Below are 27,681 nucleotides of genomic sequence, written 5' to 3'. Positions count from 1 at the left end.
ATTTAGAAGGTTCACATAGCTCTAGCTAGAGAACATTTGGATTTTATAATCATGGGGAAGATGGACATGATTAATACAATATTCCACCTCCCCTGCTTCTAAGCCCACAAATTCTACTGACAGCGTCAGCTCTCAAATTCAATCAAAACATCAAAGTAGGCTGAACTTCCCTCCTCTCCTTTGTGTATTTTGGCTCATTTCTGCCTTCTTCAAAGTGATGAAAGGTTTTCTAAAATTATTTCAAAATATTAAGGGAGTACAAATGTTTTTCTATATGGTTAGTATTTATAATGCCTTAGACAGGGCCATAAGTGTGCCCATCACCTAAACAGTGTTCATTGTACCCGTTAGTTAGGTTTTTACCCCTCCCCATCTTGATATTCAATAATTTTTACTTCTTTCTGTGCCCATGTGTGCCCATAAATTAGTTCCAAATTAGTAGAGAGTACATGCTGTCTTTGTTTTTCCATTCTTGAGATACTTCACTTAAGATAATGGTTTCTGGTTTCATCCAGGTTGCTGCTAAAGGCATTACTTCATTTCTTTTTTATGGTTGAGTAGTACTCCATGGTATGCATATGCCACATTTTCTTAATCCACCCGTGAATTGATGGGCATTTGGGTTGATTCCGCATCTTTGCAATTGTGAATTGTGTTGCAATAAAGATTCCAGTGCAGATGTCTTTTTGATAAAATGACTTCTTTCCTTGGGGTAGATACCCAATAGTAGGATTGCTGGATCAAATAGTAGGTCCACTTTTAGTTCTTTGAGTAACATGCATACTGTTTTCCATGGAGGTTGTACTAATTTGCAGTCCTACCAACAGCGTATAAGCATTTCTTCCTCTCTGCTTCCATACCTGCATTCATATTGTTTTTGGAGTGCAACAAAGGTCTTTATGCCAAAGACCTTGTTTGGCAGTTGAGGGTAGGGAATGTCAGGCTCCCTCGACTCCCTTTCCTGGTGAACAAGAAGCTCAGGGCTCCAGCCTCCCAGCACCAGACCCTATTCCTAGAAGCAGCCAACAAACAACAGGTTAGTTGGGAGGAAAATTCTAAAGACACCCTTATAACAAAATTAGTCCCACAGACTTAGTGATGATAGCATAGAGCTTCTGTGGTCAGAAATGAGGATGGAGAGGAAGGAAAGGGCGTGATGGTGGAAGCCCCTGCCATCCATAGACCAAGACAGCCTTACCACGTCCATCAGCTCGACCAGCCTTTAGATGTGCTTCTTCTTGACTCTGGGTCCAGACGCCCCTTTTCTTAGAGCAAGTTCTTTAGAAAATTTGTAATTGTAAATTATTTCTCTAACCCTGTGTGACATAAATCCTTTTAGAGGCCTCTTGCCAGCTTTATAATCCAAGAATGTCTTTTTTAAGGACCTGAAGCCATCTTCTTTAAATATAAACATCAAAGGAGATAGCACCCCTACCTCCCACTTTCTTTGGGAAGAGGGGAGCCTAACTTCTGTGGGTGCCTTGCTTCAAGCTGTAAAACTACTTCCTGTCATGGAGATATGAGAAAGTTTACTTTTCCTTTGGGTAAGGCCAGTCAACAAGCACAGATGGTCTATGATCTCCACCCCAACCCTCACTCTTGCTCTTAAAAGCTCCCTTCCTTTTATTTAAGCAGAGTTGAGTTCAGACTTCATCCTGGTCTCTCTTCTCCATTGCAATAGCCTTGAATAAAGTCTTCCTTATGCTTTCATACCATGTTTAGGAACCTGGACTGTGTCGGAGTTAGGAGAGGCAGGGTAGGAGAGGAGTGGAGAGGTCAGACTGGAGCGGGTGGTTCAACATCCTAGACTGGAATCCTGACTCCATCCCTCCTGCCCAAGGCTAAATTACTTCATCCCTCAGTCTTGGTTTTGGTTTCATCTATGGTGCATGAGGAGGGACTGAGTCCTTTCAGGGATAGTAAAGATGGAAAGAAGGGAATGATGCAAGGCATATTTAGAGAGTAAAATTGGCAAAATTTGGTAATGGATTGAATATTTGGGGTGAGGGGGAAAACGTTCAAGGGTGAAATCAATTTTGCTTTAGTTTAGAGAATTTGGGCTGGTTGTGATGCCAAAAAACTAAGCAGGAAACTCCTAGGGAAAAACATAGCAGGAAGAAGTAAGTTGGATTTGAGATAGATGCAGAACGTATATATGGAGACAGTCCGCAGGCTGTTGGGTGCTTGGATCTGAAGCTTGGGGGAGAGGTAGGCAGGGAGAATATAAATCTAGACTGAAAGTCTCAGAGGGATGTGATCTCTCAGGTGAATCGGTTAATCAAGAATAGCTCTCCTTTTCTCACTCCCAATTCTATTCTTGCTGAATTTTTGGACATTCTGATATTTTTCTTATTTTCTTGGTGAGCCCCATGTTCACTCTATAGAACTGGTGAGAAAATTCAGTCTCTCAGTCTTTGACCTTTCCTATTCCCTAAGACATACCTTAAACTTGCCGCTGCTTTTTCTTCCCATGCCTGGCTGCTTTAACTACCTCCAGACTGCAGCTGGGCATGATTGCCTTCTTGGCTCTATTATTAGGGGTAAAACCAAACAGACTTTGCCAAAAAAGAAAGAAGTAAATTACAATCGCGATTATCTTACCTATGCATCTTAGTTTTCAGACAGCCTCTGAGGTCTGAAAAAGAGGAAAGCAGGTGAAGAAAGCTGTCAGTGAATAACCTGGGCAATAAATAGGAGTTGTCTTTTGAATGGATGGTCAACGTTGAACGGCCACACTGATTAATGTTGCTAGATAATTGCTCATTTCTCCCTGTTGCTTTGCTTGAGAGCACAATCGTGGCAGAAATGAATCTAAGTGTGTTGTCCATTCTGCTGCATACTCCCTGACCTTTTGCAAGTGTATCGGTCACAGTTAGCTTCATTAAGCTTGACACACCATTGTGCCCCTGGCATTTCCGCCTCAGTCTTAGGCATGTAGCAGAGGGCTAATAACTATGGCTTAATAAAAAGGAACACTATTTAAAACTTGGTGCCTCATTTTCTTGGTGACTTTCCTGTCCTCTTAAGAATCATAATTATTCAACCTAGACAAAACAACTATTGTGCTCCTGTGGCCATCTAAACAGTCTGAAAATATTTAAGCCTGGGAGTTTATTTCCAAACCCTCCAGTGAAGCCTTTCCTTGCAATTGTTTAACCATCAGACCCATGTACTGCCCCTAGCTTCTTCCACTGCCTTCCTCCCAAAATGATACCTCCTTTACCCCATACCAATAAGCCAAGGGAACAGGAACACCTGCAATGAGGCAAATAAACTCATAATCCCTTTGAAAGTAATTTCTATTAAAAAAATGAAAAAAGAATAACAGGTGCTCCATTGCTAATTGTCCAGCTGTTTCATGCTTTCTTTTTTCTTTTTTCTTTTTTTTTTTTTTTTTTTTGAGGCTGTGAGTGGAGAAACTTGAACCATTCAGATATATATTCACTCTTTCAGATCATTTAAATTTTTATTTCCATGATACTCAGTACACAGCTCTTTGGGAACATTTAATTTACTTTTGGCACTGTGTGGACAGTGCTTTGTAATGGAAAAAAAATCCCAAGGAATGAAATTGGAAGTCTGGTTTTATGATCATGTTCTATAACCTACTGTCAGACTTTGAAAAAAATTATTTAACTACCCTGAATGTGTATATTAATGCTTCCTGACCTGGTTCTTATTATTTGTGTGCAGAGAAAAGTAGGCAACCAGTGTGAAAATACTTACTTTATAAGAATAATATTCAAATGTGATTTTCCTTAATCTTTTACATATTTTACTTTCATGTATTGCTTTTTTGTCTCTTTCCTCCAATACAACATCAACTCCATGAAGGCAGGGCTTTTTGTCTTCTTTATGCACAACAGCATCTTGAGCACTTTGCACAATGCTTGGTGCTCAGTAGCTGTTTGTTGAAAGAATAAAAAAACGAATGTACACATAGATTTCTACCTGGTTTTATAATTGCTTAGAAAGGATTACGTTCTTTCCGACTATTGTGCTGACAAGCTGGCTTATGGAACTGTTAAATTGGTAGAAAGAAATCTCATTTTGACTGGGTATTTCAGGAGAAATCAAATGCTTGTGTGTTCCTGGAAGACTTTATCTTAGAAAACAAGGAGCTCGGAATTAAATCTGAATCAGTGACAAGAAGGCCTAGGACATATAACCGTGACAATTTATTGTTGCCAGACCCGGCACTTGTAGTTTGGTTGAAGCAATAAGCTTCATTCTATCAACAATGGAAAGGAATTGAGCCAGTACATCAAGAACACTAATGCACATAAACATTCCTCTAGGCTCCTGTTTCTAGTTGTATCATAACTGGTACGCAGCCACATTTGAGACATGCATGCCGGATTTGGGGGAAATTCATAATGAAGACTAGGAAAGTATACCTAAAAGACAGTAATCTTATCTCAAAGTAGGTCTTCAGGGGGGGGAAAGAGTCTTGTTTTCTTACTTGGCACGTCTTAGCTTAAATCCTTCACAAGGGAAGACATTTCTAACCATGGTGCTCTTCTATATAGGACTCACTCAATTCCACTCTGCCTGGAAACTGGCTAATAAACTAGATGACCTGCTGAGCTCCCTCCCTGAGCTACAATGAACAACACTCCTGCATTTTAAAGTTTTGCATTGGCCTCTTTGCTTGTGCCACACAGAAGCTCTGTTGCCTGTTTGCAACTCTAATTTGCAATAAATGTAAAATTTATAGGATTTCTCTCAGAAATATGTTTATAGCACTCTTGGAGATTTTAGAAGTAAGAGAATAACTGTTGTAAGGTAATAAGCAGCCCCAAAGTTTCTTTACATAATTGCTGTAGCTGGATTTGCTTGCTTTTTGCTCTCAATTCACTTTTCTCAGTGGCATCTAATGAGGCAACAGCATAAACCTGCTGTGCCAATGTCTGTATTGTCCTAATAAGGATGAAACACTTCATCTTCCCAGCCTCAGTAAAATTCCATGCTCTGCTTCCCCTGGAAAGGATGAAATGTGATTTCCAAGAATAAGTCAAGGTTTCTTGAACCTTGGCTATTCAGAAATCTGTGGAGTTATAAAACCTGAAGTACATATTTATATCATATTTATTTTATGGTCTTTTAAGTAAGTAAACATCTTCTGTTTCTATGATTTACATGGGGCATAATACTTGAGGCCTCGAAAATAGTTGTATGTGGCTTATTGTTACTTATTGATATGTTTCCAAAGTATTTTATTCTCATGATCTACCCTTAGAAATTGAAGGATTATTACCATGTGAATTTTTATTTCACAAACGGCTACTGCTGAATGCACAAAACGAGTACTCGTTGCTAACCTTCAAACGGCGGTACTAGTCCCATCTCTGGGCCCTGATTTCATTTTCTGTAAGAAAATGAGTTGGGAAAGGTAGCTGTAAGAACTAAATAAGAAAACTATGCCAGTGAAACCACAATAATTGAGATTTACTCCAACAAAAAAATGTAGTTGAACACCTCGATAATGCTTAATGGTACTTAGGAAACACACCTGTAATTAGAAATAGAACTTATATAAAAAGCAGGAATGTAGGCCGGGCGCGGTGGCTCACGCCTGTAATCCTAGCTCTTGGGAGGCCGAGGCAGGCGGATTGCTCAAGGTCAGGAGTTCAAAACCAGCCTGAGCAAGAGCGAGACCCCATCTCTACTATAAATAGAAAGAAATTAATTGGCCAACTGATATATATAGAAAAAAAAAAAAATTAGCCGGGCATGGTGGCGCATGCCTGTAGTCCCAGCTACTCGGGAGGCTGAGGCAGAAGGATTGCTTGAGCCCAGGAGTTTGAGGTTGCTGTGAGCTAGGCTGACGCCATGGCACTCACTCTAGCCTGGACAACAACAAAGCGAGACTCTGTCTCAAAAAAAAAAAAAAAAAAAAAGCAGGAATGTTGCTATATCATTTTGGAAAAATGGATAGGTTAAATAATAACCCTTGTGAATAGGTAAGTGGCTTAAAAATAGTTTATTTTCAAATTGTGCAAAGATAAAATGTAGTTAGTAATATTGATTATTCCAATTTCTGAAGTGTTTTTTTCATGAAATGAAAAACACAGGTACATTTTTTCCTTTGTAAGCTCAATGTCTTTAAACATTAGAGCTTAGGACTTAGGTGATGACTTGCACTTTGTCTGTCTTTTTATTTATTAATTAATCTACTTATTTTTAGTTGAGTGAATTTACGTGAGAAAAGAGAAAGTAGATGATTGATGCGTTCCTTCATTTTTGCATCTCATTCTAAAACCTGATCATTTTTAAGTTGCTTTTTTTTTTTAACTGAACTTGAGTAAAGAGTCATAGAAAAATTGATCATTCTCTCTCCCATCCAGCTCTAACTACTTCTAATTCTTTTTGAAAAAATTTTCAGGCAGTCATCAAGTTCTTGCTAATTTGTTCTTCTTTTCTCAAATTATTAGATCTCCCTTATCCTCCACACTTTTTTCTCAACCTTGAAGCCCACTGGTTGCTATCATCCTTTCTCTGTCCTTCTCAACACTGCTAGATAAATTTTAAAGGTCTTTGAGTTTTTGTCCCAGTAACATAACAAAGTTATTCATCAATCTTTTTGCTGAAAATGACCAAAATTATAATAAAATATTCTTAAATTTACTAAAAGATTTGAAAAGTTGATAAGATAATAAGGAATTACTGGCTAAATATCATCAAACCACCAAAGATAAACAGAAACTCTTAAAAGGCAGCCAGATAAAAAGATACATTACTTTCAAAACAGAGTTAGATTGATAGCTGATTTCACAAAGACAATGAGATTCCAAAGACAATGCAGTGATATCTTCAATGTGTTGAAGGAAAATAAATGTCTGTTTAGAATTCTGTACTCCATGAAATACTTCACAAGAATAAATAAGAAATTTTCATAGAGACAAAAACCAAGTGTTATTCCTCACTGAAGGAAAATTATCGTACTTTAGGCAGAAGGAGGGCCATTCCAGATATGAGGGCTGAAATACAAAAAAAATAAAGCAGGAAGAAAGTTTTAAATATTTAGTAAACTTAAGCAAATATTGACTATATAAACAATATTAATTATACCCTAGTGGGTCCAAATAATCAAAATATAAGGCAATAATGTAAGTTGTGGGAGTTAGTTAAAGTGTTCTAGGATTCCTGTATTGAACAGGAGGATAAGATGTTGATTAATTTTGTAATGTAATAAGGTAAATATTTTTAAGATAACTAAGTATAATTTTTAAAACTCAAAGTAAGACATATTTTAAACATTAAATACTAAGAAGTATGGAAAAAGATACATCATGCAATGAGTAACCAAAGGAAACTGAGGCAGCTTTACCATTTTAGGGTAAAAGGAACTTTAAAATAGAAAGAAGAGTGTTGCCAGAGTATGTTACTGCACAATGACAAAAGGTGGAATTTCCAGAAAGATACATCATTTTAAATTTGTTTTCACCTAATAAGACAGCCTCAAAATTAAAACAGCAAAAACAAATAGAACTAGAAGAAGAAATTATACAAATATTGATATGAACTTAGAAGATCTGGATATCACCACCAACTTAATATACATGTATAGAATGCTACAACCAAAACCTGCAGAATTCATATAACATTTATGGAATTTGGCCATCCATACTGGATTGTAAAGCAATTCTCAACAAAGATTAACATCATGAAGAACATGTTAGCTGAGCACAATGAAATTCAACTAGAAATCAATAATTAAAAGATAAATTTAATAGAAATGAAAATGCGCTTTCAATAGCACACAGATCTGTAAATCTGTAATTAGAAAGTAGAAAGTAATTTTAATTGAAGGATAATAAAAATGCCACATCTCAAAACTTGTAGATGCAGGTAAGGCCATTTTAAAAGAAAAATATATAACCTTACAGGCATACATTAAAAAAAATAGGCTAAAGATAACAGTAAACATAGTAAATATCTATGCCCTGAGATTAAAAAAAAAAAAAACAAAATAACCCCAAAGAAAGTAAAGAAAGGAAATGATAATAAAATGTAAAGTTAATATAATAAAAAATAAATATAGACTATAGAGGATAAACAAATCAAAATTTTTTCTTTGTAAAGGCAAGTCAAATTGGCAAATCCCTGGTATACTTAATTTTAAAGGAGGGTAGAAGCACATAAAAACAATGGTAGGAATGTTAAAAAATGAACATCACTACAGATACTACAGACAAGATTATAATATTATAAAATATTATGTCAATACATAAAAGTAAGATTTAGACAAAATGGGCAGTTTTGAGTAAAAATATAATTTTCTAAAGTAACTGAAGAAGAAATGGAAACCATGAATAATCTATAAACATTAAAGATTTGATTCTGTGATCAAAAACCTTCCAATAGAAAAGCTTCACTCCAAGATAGCTTTGCTGGAAATTCCTGCCAAACATTTGATAAACAGACAATTCCATTAGTACACAAACTCTGCCAGCAAATAGAAGAAGAGAAATACCCTCAATTTATTTTATGAGAAATACCTTCAATTTATTTTATCAGACTATCTTATTTATTACTAGAGAGGAAAAAATCCCCAACCAAAAGATTAGCAAGCTGGGCCCCACAACATGTACAAAAGATAATATTGTTATCAATCTGAGTTATCTCAGGAATTCAAGACTGGCTTCACATTAGAAAACCAAGCATTATAATCAAACAATCTAAAGGAAAAAGACCATATGGTTATCTCGATAAATGCAGAAAGACATTTGATAAAATGCAAAAACTTTTCATGTTTAATAGAGAAAAGAAACAATCTAAAGGAAAAAGACCATATGGTTATCTCGATAAGTGCAGAAAGACATTTGATAAAATGCAAAAACTTTTCATGTATAATAGAGAAAAGCACCAGAAAAATAAAAATAGACGAGAAGTCCCTTAACCTAGTAAATAATATCTACAAAAAAGCCTACAGCAATTATAATACATGGTGGTATAACTTTAAGGATTTTTGCATTACTCTATTCAACATATCCTGAAGATGTTAGTCAATGCAGTAAAGCAATAATGAGAACAGAAAGGAAGGCATTTGGAAAAGAAAAAAACAAAACTCTCAACATTTGCAGTCTATTTGCTTGCATACATAGAAAATCCATAACAATCTACAGATAAATGATCTATTATTAGACTAAATAAATGAATTTAGCATGTTTGTTGAATATAAACCAGTTACATAGTCTATATTTCTTAAGATTCATAAACAAAAAGGAAAAATTTAAAAAGGAATCTATTTATAATGTTATCAATAAATGAATTTTCTGAGAGCAAATCTAAAGAAAACGTGCAAGACTTTTCCAGAGAGAATTATAAACCTTAGTGAATGACTTAGATTGGAGAGCATCTAAAGTGATCACAGATGGTTGCTTATTCATACCTGGTACTCTCCCTCTGCTCCTACACCAGGTATTCCTGCCTTGTTATCTCAGGTATTGTACTACTTTAGTTCTCTGGTTTCTTTATTCACACAGTAAAATTTTATTGAATTCTAATGACTTACCAGTGACTACCAGGCAATGAGATGCAAAGATAATTTCACTGACGGCTTCTTGTTCACTTATTGCTTCTATATACATCAATATTATTGTTTTTTCATAGTTATTGTGATTTTTTATAGCCTTTGAGATTTGAAGTAACATACTATAGATTTGCATTGAAAAAAGGTAACAGAGCATGCCTTACAGGTAAGCACTGTATAAAAATGTTAACTACAAGGAATTAAAAGAAGCTGGAATAATTATCCATAAAAATCTGTTGCCCTACCATTGTCTCTCTATTAAAATATGAAGCTTGAGAAACCAAAATGTGTTTCTCACCTATAGATATGCATAAAACAGATTGGAAATCCATAAAAGTTTTATCAACAACGTGTAAGTTACTCTTTGATACATCAAAGGTGTGAAGCTCAATCACAGACACAAATCCAGCATATTACCCAAGACAGATGCTATTTGCAGACATTTCTGAGCTTTTTAAAAAATTGTTACAATCTCATCATCTAGCTACTTTGGTTCTTTTTAAAGGCAGCCTATTGTGAATCTGTCTTTCCTCTTAAATAATACTAAAACTTCTATTTCTTTTTCCCCCCTACCCTTCTCTCCTGCTTCTTCTCCACATCTGCTGGTGTTTGTAACTCCTTTATTGTGGGTGTGGTCCTCTCCATCAGCCATGTGGGTAGTTGAACCAAACTCACCTACCTGCCTCTCCGCTGCCTTGACTGCCAGGAGACACTCCCAGGAATCCAGGTTGGTTGTGGGAACGTGGGATCAAGGGCATTATAAAGGCAAATCTTGATGACAACCTCCTCTTTCAATCCGGCATCTCATGAGCACCCCCTAGGATCCTAACTTTCAGGTTTTGACCCAGACATTGCAGGCTTCCTGGTTTAGGATAACCTTGCCAGACAGCAAGCTGTGCTGCGCACCTTACCACTTCTTTACTGTTAAATTTTATCCCTTCTGTGCCCTATTCCTTCAGGTCCTGCTACCCTCTTCTAGAATAAATGACTCTATGGCATCAGTAGGGATTTCAGCATCAAGATTAGACAGACAGCAGAATTTTTTAGTTGGGCAGAGCATTCCTCATCCCCCAAATCACAAAAGAAGGATGGTTTCCTATTCTAGTTTCATGGAAGCCTAGACCTCATAGTGTGTTGGTGATAGCCCTCAATGACCCAAATACCCCTCTTCTCTCAAGAGGAGTAGCCATCCAACCTGGTGTCCCCATGAGACAGGTCCTTGTGCTAACTCTGAACCCTTGTCTGCATTGCTCTCCTCTGGGCCCCAGTATACCAATAAAACTGGAGTACCCTAAAGAAAAACAGTTCTTAAGACAATTAGCATGTGGCAAAAGCAAGTTGTACCATCTGAAGACAGCAGGACATCCAGGAAAGGGCACAGACTGGGCACGGGTTCATCTAGCTTTAGACTCCAAATTAAGCCTCTTGATTAACTAACTGTGCAACTCTGAGCAAATGCCAACCTTCTGAGTCTCGGCGTCATTATGAATATATTAGGTGAATAGCACCTGCCTTATTGTGATGCTATGCGGATTTGAAGTGATGTCACAATGACTAGGATCAAGTGTATTTATTATTATTGATTGAGATTATCTCTCTTTGATAACAACAAATCTTGTAAACTGAATAGTATTAGTCCCATTTAACAGATAAGGAAACTGAGGCTCAAAGAGACTAGCTTTTGCAAGCTCAAACTAGTGAAAGAGACAGAGTTAAGACCACAATTCAAGTCCTCTGACTTCCAGCACATAATATTTTCACTATACCACATGGCATAAGAAATATTCATTTTTTGATGGATTTTATATTAATTGCTAGTCTTCTCAGATGGCATAGCTGTTTAATGTGTGGATGAATGCTGTTGTTCATGGCTTAGTTCATTCTACTTGTTTTAAATATTGCAATTATAATCTATACACATTTTGTTTTGATTGAAAAAACAAAAATCTGTAGAAGTTCCACTCGTGGTTTGATTGAAAAAACAAAAATCTATAGAAGTTCCACTCATGGATTATTTCTATCTGATAGGTTCACTAACATTAGTGTCTCAGGACTGTTGACCCTTACAGACAAAAGCATGGAGTGAGAATTAGAAGATCATCATTGTTATTACCTGGCTGACTTAAAGACAAATCACAAGATTTTTAATGTGGTGCCATTATTGACCTTATCACATTTATTGAGCACTAATTAACAGGCAGGTGTTGAACTAAGTATTTTATGGAGTTTGATATTGAATCAGATATTCTGTTCACGCCAAGAACTAAATAACAAATGTAGAAATTCAACCCCAGCTAAGTTGTAAACCCCCTCCTCCTTCAATACAAAATACAAGTGTGCCTTAAAATGTTACAGAGGAACATTGACAGGTAAAGATATAATTACTGAATTGTGATTTTTTATAGATATTGTCTCCAAGAGGAAGGAAAAAAAAACTCCAGTTCTTTGTTAGCTGTATAAGCAGCTTGCTGGATAGATCAAGCCCTCTGCTATGACAGCAAAAAAGACCTTTTCAAATCCTAATAAAATTATGTTTCAAAGTGTTTTATTTCAAAAGGTAATGCAAATTTAAAAATAAATAACTCTAAGAGCAAAGCTAATTCATGACATAGTTCTACAATTCTAAAAATCTGAGGGTGGGTGAGGGAGGGTTGAATAGGCAAAGCACAGAGGATTTTTAGAACACTAAAAATACTCTGTTTGATGCTATTAATATAGTGGTGGATATATGTCATTATACATTTTTCAAAACCCATAATATGCATTAATACAACACCAAGAATGAACACTAATGTAAACTATGGGCTTTGGGTGATCATGATGTCCTCATCAACTGTGACAAATGTCCTCCCTTTGGTCAGGGATGTTGACAATGGGGGAGGCTGTGTGTGGAGTGGCAAGGCGGGTATATGGGAACTCTGCACCTTCCTCTTTAATTCGCTGTGAACCCAAAACGTCTCCAAATAAAGTCTTCCAAAAGAGAAAACCAAAAGACTTTGCTAATGCAAAAGACAAAAGCAAAAACAGAAATGGAAAAAAAATCTGAGAGAAGAAAATATGAGACAAAAAGTATCTGTGATGTTTGTTACCCCAGGGTCACGTAATCAAATATTCTCCAGGCCAATCCTTGTAATGAAAATGAATGCAGCAGGCCCACAAGGCATGCTGTAGAGGGATCTCAAGTTCACCAGTTATTGTCCAGTGTAGCCTGATTCACCAATTTTTCTGGAGAAGACAGAAACTTAGTCTGTTTGCTTATTGGTACATTTTTCCAGTTTTCAAGTAGTGGCAGCTAATTTAAACTATTTTAACATGATGCAGGCCAATATAGCTCCCAGTTTGTCTTCTTTGTTTATACTCTCATTGCTAAATGTTTCTGATATAAAACTACCTCTATTTTAAATTTATTCTATTTTTTTATTTATAACTTTTTGACATTTAACAAGCTGTACTTTTTTGCAAGTCATAAAATGAAAATGCACTCCTGACTAGGGGATTAAGTTACTTGAACTATGTGGAAATAATCTCTAGCTATAGTAATAGAAATTCCAGGTACATTTAGAAAAGCCATTGATTAAATCCTAATACACTTGCCAAAATATCCAAGAGCAGAAATCACCTGGGCAAGGCTATCTTCTTAAGCATTTTTAAAGGAATATTCTTTCATCCCATTTTAATAGACTGAGTGTTTAGTTCTTCTTGAAAATCCCTACAGTCTTTGAATATTTATATAATATACTCCAATGTACCCAATAAAGAGTTCAGTAACATTCATTAGTCCATTAAGGTAGTTAAAGAAAAATGAAGCCATTAGTATTGGCCCTTCTTACATACAGATCAGGAAATCAGGAGATACTCCTTTTAAGGGGATCCATATTTACAGTGTGATGTTGTTGTTGTTCTAAACTGTGCCAGAAACTCTATCCAGCCGCCTCCAAGAGCTTTGGCTCTTGATAAAGTCTCATTATCCAGAATCACTGAAGCGCTCCATAGGATTGTCCAAGTATAATTGCACTCCACCAGCTATCTACATAGACAACTATGAAATCATTTGACAGTTTCATCCCCCAGAGATATGAAAGAGGCAAGATATAGACTCATAGACAATTAACCTTTAATAAACCATTCTTCTCAGGCAGCATTAAGACTTTCGCCTTGGGAAATTACCTTTGGTTTAAAGCAGTGTTTGCTGAGTTTGTTGGTTTTGCCACTTTTGCCAGTCACATCCATCCCCTTTACGGGGACAGCTGAATTGCCTGTTACCTTTGGTGGGACCCATGAGAACCCATCGCTACAGCAGTAACCTATAGTTTAAGATTACAAGTTTCATTTGATTTGGAAGGCAAAATGTTATCTAATAATTGGGGAATTTCCTTAGGACTGTAAGTAAAAATGGAATTTTGCATTTCCTAATTTGTTCATAAGCACTAGATTTCCAAAGATCTTTGTACCACTGATTTTAAAATAAAGACCTTTTCCTGGTCACAAAATAAGTTATGCCAAATGTATAAAAAATATAGAAAGGGACAAGAATGACAATGTCATAAGCAGCCCCATTAACTGCTATTAATATTTTTATGTTTCCATTCATATGAAACTATGTATATATTTGTGTTTTTATTAACGCATTGATTCAACGAACATTTACTGAGATCCTGCTATATGCTAGGTGTTATTCTTGGACTATGATGGCTGCATTCATGAAGTTTATAACCTGTAGGTGTGGGGAGGGGGCAGACAGGGAGAGGAGATACATAATAAATCATAACCATGGGAAATAACTACATTCCATAGAAGGTTAAGACATCACACTGATACTGAGAAATATGGAGCAGGGTAGAAGAGATTGGAAAGGCAGAGTTAGGAAGACTGGGTAGCAATTCTATATAGGGTGGTCAGAGGAAGCCTTGCTGAGAAATTGGCATTTGAGAAAGACCTGAAGGAGGTGATGAGATGGGGTGTGCAGATCTCCAGGCAGAGGCAACGACTAGGGAAGGGCCCGAGGCAGCTGAGCCTGGCCTGTTCCAGAAATAGCAAGGAGCCATGTGACCAGAGTGACATGAAGAAGGGAGAAAGCCAAGAGACATGGTCACAGGTGACAGGGAGTTCATGCATTGTAGGACCTTGATCCATGGCAAGGACTTACAATTTTGCTTGAAGGAAAATGCAGAACTACTGCAAGTTTTAAGCACAGAAATGACCCGATCAGTCTCATATGTCAAAACGATACACTTGTGAAGAGTTGCCCACTATAACATTTGTACTCGACTGTCTTCTTTTAACATGGGAACATTTTCCTGCGACATTTCTGAGGAGAGCGTATCATCTCCATGTCTGCATACTAACTGCACCATGTACCTATTGATGAATATATTGCTAATTTTCAGTTTATTCTATTAATAATAATGAGTTGAATATGTCAGTACATAAGTCTTTGGTGTCTATTCTCTAAAATAGATTCCTAATAAAAGGCATTGATGGGTGACAGGTATGCATGGATAAGAGTCATAAAAAGAGTGGCCAGGTGGTTTTTCAGAAAAGCCATATGAATTTATACTCCCAGAAGCAACATGTAAAACAACACACACTATTTTGATCAACAGAATAATATATGTTTTCCTAATTTGAGAGGCAAAACAAAATTCATTTTTTCCACTTATATATCAATAAAGATTCCTTAAAGTCTAAGTTCTACACAACAATCCCTAGACACCTCAGAATGGTGTCAGCCCATCCGTGTTTTCCCTACCCACCTACATTTCCTATCTCTCCTTTTCTACTTCCCCTTTCTTCATTATACTATTTTTATATAACTTCCTTTAAATGCAAATGATCAATAGGCATGGCTCAAGCCAGGCTCCCGTCCCTTTTCTTCCCTCTGTTAACATTTCCTTAATCCGGATTCATGATGTGGTGTTTGCAATGAGTGAGGCAGAGTCTCCGCAGAAGCCTACGTACCAGGATTTCTGGAAGAAAGGATTTGCCAAGCAAGTCCTTAGCAGGGCAAACAGAAGCACAGAGAAAATATATACAAAATACCTTAGAAAAACAAATAATTCTTATATATTTATTAAAGTAATCTTTAATAAAATTTTGCCAGTTAAAGCAGAATTTTAGCAATACAACTACTTTCCTCTAGAAACACTTCCAATTCAAATTTTCACCAATGTCAGCTTAAACGAAGACTGATGCACTTTAGAGCTCTGCTTTAATTATCCTAATATTTTCCAGTGTTGATAGATATAAAACTGTGTGCCTGAACAGGCCACATCTTTGTATAGTCTTAGACTAATTGAATGAATTATTTGTTTTCTTGAATTTACAAAAAAAAAAAGCCTTTCTTATTCTTCATTTTATAACATCATGATAATAGTCGAGAATTAGCAGACGTATAGAAATTTTTATTGTTTATATTTTGAAAACCTAGATCTGAGAACAAAAAAAGAGAAATGTCACTATATTAAATACTGATGAATTCTTTAAAGAAGGTCTGCATATGTTATGTTGAATTTAATATGAAAATGTGCTGAAAACCTACAGAGGAGACTCTTAGGAGTAACTAAATGCATAGGCTTACTGTGCAATCATTTCACAGTTTAACATTAAGGCTTACCTCTGCCAGGTACTAGATTACTCTTTTACAGGTAATGATGCCATGTAACCACCACAACAGTCCCAAATACAGCTTCTGTTATCATCTGCATTTTGTAGATGAGGAAACTAATGTTGAGAGAGGTTAGAGTAACAGGTCCAATTTTATCCATCTAGTAAGTGGTTGAAAGGAAACTTGAACTTGGATTTTTTTTGAATGCCAAAGCACTGGGGCCTGGCTATCTTTAGATTCATTTAGATGTCATGCTCATAGAAGCAAAGAATTAGAAGGAATCTTAGAGGTCACAATAGAATAAAACATGGCATAATGTTAAGAGCAGCAGGTCAAATTTCAGATCTGTTTAGCAGAGACATTTGGATTGTATGCTACCCTCATTAATCCTCAACTTCTCATCTATAAAATGGATACAATCAAATGACTGTATAAAGCATATCATATAGGGCTAAGCACTAAATAACATGCATTAAATGATGGTACATTTTGTTAGAAGTAACATAGAAAAGATTGTATAACAGAGTGAGGCACCTGCCCAAGTGGTTTGAAGGAAGAACAGAAACAAAGGGAGATGAAGCAGCTATTGTAACATACATTATTTATTCTGGATATATCTAAACTAAAGTCTAGATGCAGCAGACAGCAGACTACAGTGATTTGCATGTCTTTGACCATCTAAAAAATATACAACTAAATTTGTTTTTAGAAATAAAGAACTTAAGAATAAAAATTTCTATAGTGTCTAGTGGTATTCATGTATAAATATGGACATATTGTGCAAAATTCATTTAGCAACAGTGATGTGTACTTTTTTATCTTACATTAAAATAATGTTACACACACCATTTCTATGATATGTTTTGAAAGATTTCCCCATTGCCCTCATTAGAAAAGGGAATCAAAAAAGCTAAACCATCAGGCTCTGTTGCTTGATCCTTTCTCTGAACAAGGGTTATAAGAGGGGTTTTAATGCAGCCTGCAATCGTGAAACAGCTTTTTAAGATACAAAGTTAATAAATCTACATAGTAAGGATTAAATCCATGAGGACATTACCTGCCATCACCTCCTTAATGAGAGATAATATATGAATTTGCAAAACACAGTATCTGACACACAGGAGATTGTTCAAAAATCTTATTTTATACTATGTATATAATTACCAATTATATTCTGCTTGAAAGTGCAGCTTTTTTCTTATATTAGAAAGTTTATTATTTGATTGTATTTTCTATTGTAATCCAGTTATTTTGCATAGTGTCTGTTTAACATGAGATTTCACATTTCACTGGACATATCTGATAGATTTAGAGTTGCCTGAATAAAAACCTTTTAATTGGACAATATTCAATATAATTTTTCAGTAGACAGGATTTCAGCACAGCTAGTACTGAAAATAAGGAATTTACCAGCTGTTGGTGTCTATAATTATATAGCAAATGAAGTAACAATACTGTAATCATGTCTTTGTTTTTTGTCTTTTTTTAATAGTCAAGATTGAATTAGGGTATACCTAATTTGAGGCCATTCTTTGTGCCAAGAATGAGTCACTTCTTTTATGATTAATAAGGAATGGCCTATTTATATCCTTTTTATTGCCTCTTAGCAATACCTCACATAAGTGGTACCCAAACTCAGATTTTCACTTATCTGAGGACAAAAATGATAGTAAAAGCTTGTCAACTATTTTTTTCTTAGAAAGAAATATTCTTAATTCTTAGATAATGTATCATAGTTTCTGTTACATTGTTACAATATATTTCCTTTGAAGAATAACAATGAAAACAGAGGTACTAAGGGAATTTTTTTAATGTCCTTACTTGGGAAATAAAAGGTTGGGTACTTTTTAACATTGTTATTGTTGTTATTATTTTTATTTTACTGGTCTAGGGGATAACAAACCCTGGATGGAATTCACTTTATAGTTATTCAATCACCTTTAAATATTGAAACAGGATACAAAATGGTGGTTTCTAAATATTTTCAAGGTTTTGACAGTTATTTCTTATAATACATTTACTAAAAGTCTACAGAATTAATGAGGATTTTATAGATTTTTCAGCAATTGATGAGTTGGTGACATATTGAATTTTCATGGATGATATGATGTCTCCAAACTAGAAAACAAAAGGACACATAAGCTTCTTACCTAGGAGATGAAACCAGAAAAGTACATGTGTAAAGGAAAAATTTTGCATTGGATACTTGTTAAAAATGGCAAGAAATGTAACAAAATTTCTCATGCACCTACATACATTTGCAGAAATATAAAAAATGACAAGACAGACTTTATGCAAGCTACTGCAGTAGGGGAGAGAAACATCAGTATGAGAATGAGTTCTACTCTGAATACAAAACAGAAAGAAGTGAGGATTTATAACCAATGGGCATAGTAAAAGGGTCAGTGGATGAAAAATTACTAAAAGAAGATAGTAAGAGTAGAGAGACTCTTTCTTGCTAAATTGGCCTAACAGGATTCTTGCTAAAGATAGGCCAGGGACTTAAGTATCACAAGGGGGGAAGTTGATCAGATATCAAGGTGTGTAGATTCTTGCCAAACTGACTTAGCAGGATTCTTTTCTAAAACTGAGTACAGCAGGCCTGGTTGAGAAGACAGCTCCGAGGAGCCTGACTAAAGTTTGGTTAAGGAAAGAGTCTTTCTCAACAGATTGGTCAGAAAATGAAGGTAGTAGACACTTAACACATCACGTGTTTTTAAAACAAATCAAGTTTTGCAAGATCGACGTAAACCCCTGAGTTTCATGTAACAAGTAAACAAATTCCTTTGGATGAAGGTAAAATAATGACATTGACTGAGTAAACTTTGATTTTGAACTGTGTGAAGGCATATTTTAAAATCCTCTACATTCTTTGTTGAAGTTTGTTATTAAATTGATTTTAATGAAAGCATCTCAATTCCTTGCTCAAGATCTCCTCTGATAAATCCGAGTTTTTACTTTTTTCCAATGTTGAGATTAAAGGATTTAGTATAAAGATCAAGAGTAGGTAGTCTTAATAGGATTGAGACAATCAAATGAAAGATAATTGCTACATTTTACTAAGAGCATTCTTTAAGTGGGGAGAAGATAAGAGCAAATCTTATCTTTTAGAATCTGTTAAAATTGTTTAACTTTATACTGTGTTTAATTGGCATTTTAGCAACCATTGCAGCACAATCTCCTTTCATTAGAACTGTCCTGGGAAATTCTTTAAATTATCTTCTCAGATGTGGTTTATCCCACCATCTGTCACCACTGCAGAAAATTTAGAATGAAATTCAAATGCTTATTTGTGCCTAATCATTTGAGATTAATCAGGATGTTCAGAAAGATAAGAACAAACACCCTTAATAAATGCTTCTTGTGAACCTACCACTGCCTAACACCATCCTGATTTCTAAGTGGTCCCCTACCCTTTTAGAATTTACAGCCTAAAGAAGAGACAGACAAATATTACAAAATTATATTACTGTTTTCACAAGTTGCTACAACAAGGTATGGCTCAGGGTGCTGTTGGAACACATAGGAAGAGTGTCTCACTTGCTGGGTTGGGTGGGGCTGGGAATACGGAAGTGGGAGAGAGGTAGTGTGAGTGTGTATGAGTTGTTGTGTGTGTATGCGTGTGCATGGGGCATTGGAAGTGTGTCAGAGAGGAGTTGTGGGCTCCTTGGCAAGGGGAGGGAGAAGGTCATTTATAAGCTGAAGCCCCCAAAATAGAGAAGAAATTATCAAGAAGGGAGGAGAGGAACAAGGAAGAACATTCCTAAAAGAAGTAACATCATGTGCAAAGGGCAAATGAGACTGCATATTCAATATAATATGTTGGATAATGCTTCTCAAACTCTAATGGGCATATAAATCACCTGAGTTTAATATCAAGATGCAGATTCTGATTCAGTAGTTCTAGGGAGGGACCTGAGTTCCTAGGTGTCTAACAAACTCCCAGGTGGTGCCAACACTGCTGGTTCATGGGCCAAACTTCGAGTAGCAATATATAGACAACTCAATTTCCAGTAACTAGACGCTTCTCTCTCTGGGGAAATAACTGAATCTCCCCTGGGACATTTTCACCATTGATGGTGACCTAGTTATTCACACTGCATGAATCATTGATGATGGCAGTACAGTGGCAACTCAGCATCTCATTTATTTGTATATGAAATTTTTTGAATACTGCTTTAAAGCCACTACTTCAAATTCTGCTTTGTACCTTCTTTCCCACCTTTATCTAACTCCTCGTTGAAACACATTTAACAGTTTCAGCATGAAACCAATCTAAAAGGATGTGCCTAATAAATATTGTCAACACTTGTCAAAATCAAAGGAAAATGTCCCAGGGAAGAATTTGCAGCCTTTCCCATTAGGAGCAAGTTATAAATCTGTACTGTATCTTGACAGCAGTTCTTTTAATGTCAATTTGAGCTCATTTTAATAAATGCATGAGTCTCATGTCGCTGCCATCTCTCCCTCATCCTGTAGCAGCAAATATTCTGCTTCTCTAGAGACCAAACACAGCATCTTTGCGAATATCCTGAAAATTCCATCTCTATCCCAAAGGCATGGGAACAGATCGAGCCATATTGTAAAGTCACCTATAGAAATTCACACCCATATCACATGATTTAAAAGAAGCCTACCTACTTTTTTTGGATAATAGACATGATTAAAGGAATGATGATAACACAGCATATATAATGTTCTTCTAGAATGAGAAGATGCATTTACTTTGAATGTTAGTACAGTGAAGTTGTATCACACTTCTTAATTAATGCACTGATTTTTTGTCGAACCATGTGACTATTTCCTCATTTAATTCCCACAACAATAAGCAAATATATATATATATATGTGTATATATATATATATACACACACATATATGTACATATACAGAGTTAAATTTATTTAATAATGCTATACAGGCTTAGCATTAGACCAAATGGGGTGAGCCTTGCAGGGAAACAACAAAACCTTCAAATTCTCTTCTGCACCTCTACTTCCAGCTAGGATCTCAAATAATCTTAGAGGCAGAAGGACATTCATTATAAATTATCTGTGGGTAGACATGTCAATTTTTTCTTCTAGTAAATGAGTTGAACAGTTGTTCAGTTTTTGGGTGTGTAAAAAGTACTGTAGCAGGTTGTCTAGCTAAAGCCATATAAAATGTCCTTTATAGGTAAATAAGTAATTTTCAAGGCTGATCTTTTACTTTTCTCTATTTTCACATTACCCCAATTTAGGTCTGACCAGCTCTGCCTGAGTTAAATGTGATCCCCCCTTCTAGAGCAATCAGAGACAGGTGAAGTGCTGTTTCTCCTATGTTTTACATCAGGAAGGAGCACAGGGTCTTGGCTGGCTCCTCCTAGAAAGAATCATGCATATGATTTCCTTGACTCACAGGCCACGCTATTATGTACCAAAGTTAGCTTGGTCTATGGTCTTATCTTCCACATGTAAAGTATTTGGAACCTAACAGTAGTAGCTGTTTGGCCTTTGGGTAAAAGTCAAATTGTCCTGTGGCCAGGAAAGCACTCAGAGGAATATCTGCCTTTGGGTTTGAGGTAAATGGGAGCCTAAAAAGTTACAGGCTTCACATTGTGGGAAACCTATAAAAGTAGGGACTGGAAACTCAGGCCCTCCGTGATATTTTGCAAGTGACTTCCAGAGCTACAAGGGAACCACAGACTTTACTCCAAACATGTCACTTATAAATGAAGAGACTGAGATGTAGAAAGGCAGGGTGGCCTAGTAGGTAGGGACTGGTAGCCAGGAAATGGAGCTGATTTCCCTTTCTTGCTTTCTTCCTCTTCTCCTTCCTTTTTCCTCTCTCTCTTTCCTTGCATCACTCCCTCTCTCTCCTTCCTCCTTTCCTTCTTTCTTTATTTCTTCTCTCTCTTTCACTATCTTTCTTTCCCCAGTTAAGCAATGATGACACAGGTGTCATCCTTTCATTTATATTAGGTTTAATCTAGTCCTCAAGGTGACAATTACTCAGAAAACAATATATGAGAATTTAAAACAGAACAGACTTTATGTGCATTTTATGTGCAAATTTTGCCTGAATCTATTATTTGTGACATAGTTACATCAGTTAGTCATTTTTTAAAATATAATTTATAGTAATTAATAATGAAATGCCAACAGACTATATTAATGCACTATTTGACTTATGGCCAATTGCAATGCAATAAAAATCAACTAATTCAGAGCTTGAAACATGAGTTATATGTTAGTTAGAAATACCTTGTTTATTTAACTGATCTTTTATTTGGCACTTCTTTCAGGAGAAAAAAATCTACATAATTCAATGAAAATTATATATAGAACTATTAGATCATAGTCTAAAGATATACGTTAATGAAGTACATATTCTTTGTGATCAACAACAACAAAAATAAAGCATGCAGACTTGTAATATCAATACAGTTTTAAATTCCAAAGTATCATATTTCCAAAACAGAAATATTTACAAATGCTTGAAAGACTTGGAGGGATTTTTGTACTTAAATGAGACTCAATTTTAAATTTCCAATCATATCATAAAAATCAGGTTTGGTAAAATTTTAACTTTATCACTTCTTGAAGATGTAGAAATAATTTTAAACATTTAAAAAATATTTATAGAGCCCAATACACAGTCAAGTCCACCAAGATTTGACACAGATGGTGGTTGGTATAAGTCTAGAATTTTGGAGACAGACAAGTTAATAGACTGTCTTCAGCCACAGAGATGGTAAAGGAATGACCTGCATTTTCTAAAGTGCACATTATTTTCATGGTACCATCCTGCCTCCTGAATAAAAGTATGTTTTACCCTCATTTTAAAAAATGCAGTAAGTATTTTATTATGTGTTGGTATTGGCAGAGTTGAATTAACAAGGCAGTTGAGAAGACTTTATTTGAATATTAAAACTGCTTGCTTAAGAAAAGTTGCTAACACTGTTAGAAGTCAGACAAATGCAACTGTGTCCATCAAGGCACTGTGGAATACATTGGGCTGCAGCTTTAAATTCACAATAGGATTGTCTATAGCAGTTCTAAAATTCCAAAGGCATGTCCAACAAAGAATTGCCAGTTTCAGCAGAGGGATTTGTAGGGTTTAATGCAATCTGAAAAGATGATTTTTGATAAACCATGTCATGATTCATTCATTCATTTCTAAATATAGAGATGACTCACTGGAATGTGTTCTCTTTTGTGTTTTGGGGCACAAATAGCACCTTGGAGTCACCACTGATGCATGACGCTTCAGAACCCCAGCAGGGCAGTGGCAACGGCAGCTTGGGAAACAGCCTGGGTGGCTCTATCACCGCATGTAAGAAGGTAAGGTTGCCTTGCATCACATTTTCCTCTCCAGTTGAACTTGAGCACTAGTTTGAAATTTTGTTTGAAACAACAATAAAAACAACAAAATGTTCCACATTTTGCTTTCCCAAATAAACACTGACGACACTGAAAATGCAATTCATGGAAACGATTGGAAAACTCAAGCAGTTCAGAAAGGTACAACTTGAAAATTATAAGTCTTCATTGCTGCACCACCTCAACCCAAACCTCCTCCCCAGTGTGTCTTCCCAAACTTAGCCATGGATAACAGCTTCTAGGATCTCCTTTCCAAAAAAATCTTCACAGGTTTTGAATGACTCAAATTATTATATTAAGCTCCTACGTCTGTATCTAAGAAAACTTTATGGCTGTTCTGCTTTTGATATTTTCCTAAAGCAAAGGGTATGCCTGGCTTATTTTATTAAGAGAAAGACAATTGTAGTTCCTAAAATTTAGACTTGAGAGCTGATAAACAATCTTGCTTTAAGATACTTGCAGAAAGTTGTCATTTGAACAACCTAAAATCATCTAATCTAGTGACCTCATTTTCCCTGTCAATCCCACTAAAACCCAGAGACTTAAAGCAAAATACCCAAGATCCTAATTCCCACCTAATGCTTCTGGCACTATTTAATACTGAATTCTGGAGAAGAATGTGTTTCTTCTCATCCAAACATAGAAGAAATCACTTTATTTTTCATTTTTTGCAAAAAAAAATAATAAAAAATATTGGTGATGTAAATTAAGACAAATTCTGTTACCAACCATACTGTATATGTGTGTGTATTATGTATATGTATGTCATATTCATTATATACATGCATATGTGTACATAAACTTAATATATATTCATTTGTTGATTACACAGTTAAGTAGCTTATTTATTCTCTGCTTATGTAACTTTTGTATAATTTACCAATTTTTTGAGTATTAAAGAAATTAACAAACATATGCACTAGAAAACATATATTACAGAAAAGTAACATTAACCACAGTTTTACAAAAGCATTTGCATATATTCATTCATAATCAAATATTAAAATAAGCCTAATTAAGGGCTCTTAGCATATGTTATATGGTCTATTATTCTTTTGCCTCTCATAAATTTCTATAGAGTAGTCAGTGCTATAAATTCCAGTTTTTAATGCAGGACACTGAGGAACTATAATTCAAAATGATTTTGAGTTGTTTATAAAAGAGCTAAAACTGCAGGTTTTTAAGCCTTAGGTATCTGTTCAACCTTGTAACTCCAAACTATAAAGTCTTCATCAGAGGCTGTGCATTTCACAAGGCTAAATGATTTTTAGTTTATTCTAATTTCAAAAATAAGTATATTTTTATTGATTAGAATTTTTGTGGTAATTAAGAGCAAGATTCAAGCCAGGCTACCTGAATTTGACACCCAGCTCACCATTGCTTATTATGTAATCTTGAGCAAATGACTTTACTTTTTCATGTCTCAATTTCCTCATGTTAAAAATCAAGATAATAGTATTATTTTACAGGATTGATGCAAGTATTCAATAAATTAATAGACGTAAAATACTTAGAGTAGTACCTGGTATATTATAAGCACTTAACATAAAGATTTTTTTTATTACTAATGTCATTCTACAGCATAACAATATTATCTTAAGTATATAGTTCCAGAAAAATAATTCAATATTTATTAAATTGAGAGTTAAGTATTTATGATCTGTTATCTCAGCTGCAGTTATTTCCCTGGAAAAGAGGTGGTTATATTTATTTCTTTTATGAAAAAAATTATGTCTTGAAGCTACTGAACTGACAGAACTGTTTGGGGCTGGATGTCCACCAAAAAAATTAAAATTTTTTTCCTAAATAACTTCAATTCTGAATAACTTCATGAGATATATATATATATATATATATATATATTTGTGTGTGTAGATATGTACATGTATGTGTGTGTATATAAACAAACATATATATCAATAAGATTTTAAATTTTTAAATAGGGCCCCACTCATTCCAGAATTATATTTCTAGAGCAGCTGTTACTAAGTTCAACCATATGAAATTGCTCTTTTTTACTGATCAAAAATGATCAAATATAGGCAATTTAAAATGGTTCAACCTAAACACTTTCAAAACTCTGTTAGATCTTGGGGAGAGATATAAAGATAGATCACAAGTGGCTCCTGCCCTTGCCCAGTATGGTTTGGGATATAATGGTGTCTCTTGTAAAAAGTCAAACAGTGATTATAAGTCAAAATATTATGTGAGATAACCACAGATATGCCTTGTTTTAGTGCACTTTGCTTCATGGCCCTTCACAGAGCATGCGTTTTTTACAAATGACAGCTTGAGGCAAGCCTGAGTGGAGCAAGTCTATTGGTGCCATTTTTCCAACAGGACATGCCCATTCAGTGTCTCTATGCTACATTTTAGTAATTCTCTCAATATTTCAAACTTTTGTACTATTATTATATTTGTTATGGTGTTCTGAAATCAGTGAACTTTAATGCCACTATTATAATTATTTTGGGCCATCCAAACCATGCCCATATAATATGGTGAATTGATAAATGTCATGTGTATTCTGACTGCTCCACTTACAGGCCAGTTCCCCAGCTCTTTCTCTCTTCAAGAGCCTCCTTATTCCATGAGACCCAACAATTTTGAAATTAGGCCAATAAATAACCCTACCTAGGCCTGTAAGTATTCAAGTGAAAGGAAAAATCACACATCTCTCACTTTAAATGGAAAGCTCAAAATGATTAAGCTTAGTGAGGAAGGCATGACAAAAGCCAACACAGGCCAAAATCTAGGCCTCTAGCACTGAACAGTTAGTCAAATTGTGAATGGGGAGGAAAAGTTCTTGAAAGAAATTAAAAGTGCTGCTCCAGACAGCAAATAAATGATGAGAAAGTGAGACAGATTTATTGTTGATATGGAGAAAGTTTCAGTGATCTGGATAGAAGATCAAACCAGTGACAACATTCCCTTAAGCAAAAACCTAATCCATAGAGAGGCCTTAACTCTCTTCAATTCTGTGAAGGTTGAGAGAGGTGAGGAAGCTGCAGAAAAAAAATGTATAAAACTAGAATTTATTGACTCATGAGGTTAAGGGAAAGAGGCTGCCTCCATAACATAAAAATTTAAGGTGAAACAGCAAGTGCTGATGGAGAAGTGGCAGCAAGTTATCCAGAAGAATTGAGCTAAGGACATCAATGAAGGTGGCTACACTACACAACAGATTATTAATGTAGACAAAACAGACTTCTATTGGCAGAAAATGCCATCTAGGATTTTCAGAGCTAGAGGGAAGAAGTCAATGCCTGGCTTCAAAGCCTCAAAGGACAGGCTGACTCTTTTGTTTAGGGCTAATTCAGCTGTTGACTTTTGGTGGAAGCCAATGCTCACTTACCTACCATTCCAAAATATCCTAGGACCCTTATGAATTATACTAAATTTACTCTATCTGTGCTCTATAAATGGAACAACAAAGTCTGCATTACAGCTTACCTGTTTACAGTATGGTTTACTGAGTATTTTAAGCCCACTCTTGAGATCTACTGCTAAGAAAAGTAGATTTCTTTCAAAATGTCATTGCTCATTGACAATGTGTTGGGTTATCCAGGAGCTCTGTTGAAGATGTGCAAGGAGATTAATGTTTTCATGCCTGCTAATACAGCATCCAGTATGTTGCCCATGGATTAAGGGGTAATTTCAACTTCTAAATCTTATTATTTAATAAATATGTTTTGTAAGACTATAGTTGCTGCATATTCCTCTGATGGATCTGGGCAAAGTAAATTGGAAAACTTCTGGAAAGCATTCACCATTGTAGATGCCATGGAGAACATTCATGATTCATGTGAGGAGGTAAAAATATCAACATTAACAGAAGTTTGGAAGAATTTGGTTCCAGCCCTGATGGATGACTTTGAAGGGTACAAAACTTCAGTGGAGGAAGTAACTGCAGCTGTGGTGGAAATAGCAAGAGAACTAGAATTAGAAGATTGACTCCAATTTTGAAAGAAGTTCTGCAATAGGTAAAATGCTATCAAACAACATCACATGCTACAATTTTTCAAGTAAGGAAGAGTCAGTTAATGTGGGAAACATTTTCATTGTTTTATTTTAAGAAATTACTGTAGTTACCTAACCTCTGGAACCACCACCCTGATCAGTCAGCAGCCATAAAAATCAAGACAAGACCCTCCACCAGCAAAAAGATCAGGACTCCATGA

At 35.5% G+C, this 27,681-nt stretch overlaps 1 protein-coding gene across 6 annotated transcripts in view; it reads left to right on the top strand.

The window, feature by feature from the left end:
* Nucleotides 1-27,681, top strand: part of SPHKAP (SPHK1 interactor, AKAP domain containing) — a 156,918-nt gene that overhangs the window by 18,734 nt on the left and 110,503 nt on the right. For 5 of the 6 annotated variants that reach the window (XR_012920628.1, XM_076006002.1, XM_020288167.2 and 2 more), the window contains 2 exons: nt 10,184-10,262; nt 23,356-23,461. Coding sequence is in view for 5 of the 6 variants with exons in the window: in XM_020288167.2 (XP_020143756.2) it covers nt 10,184-10,262; nt 23,356-23,461 (185 nt within the window). In the remaining variant the exon portion in view is untranslated. The remainder of the gene's footprint in view (nt 1-10,183; nt 10,263-23,355; nt 23,462-27,681) is intronic. The other variant, XM_012749459.3, reaches the window with a different exon arrangement.

This window comes from Microcebus murinus, chromosome 8 (genome assembly GCF_040939455.1).
Source record: "Microcebus murinus isolate Inina chromosome 8, M.murinus_Inina_mat1.0, whole genome shotgun sequence".
NCBI lineage: Eukaryota > Metazoa > Chordata > Mammalia > Primates > Cheirogaleidae > Microcebus > Microcebus murinus.
Note: the sequence above shows the minus strand (reverse complement) of the source record. Positions and strands in the feature narration are given on the sequence as shown.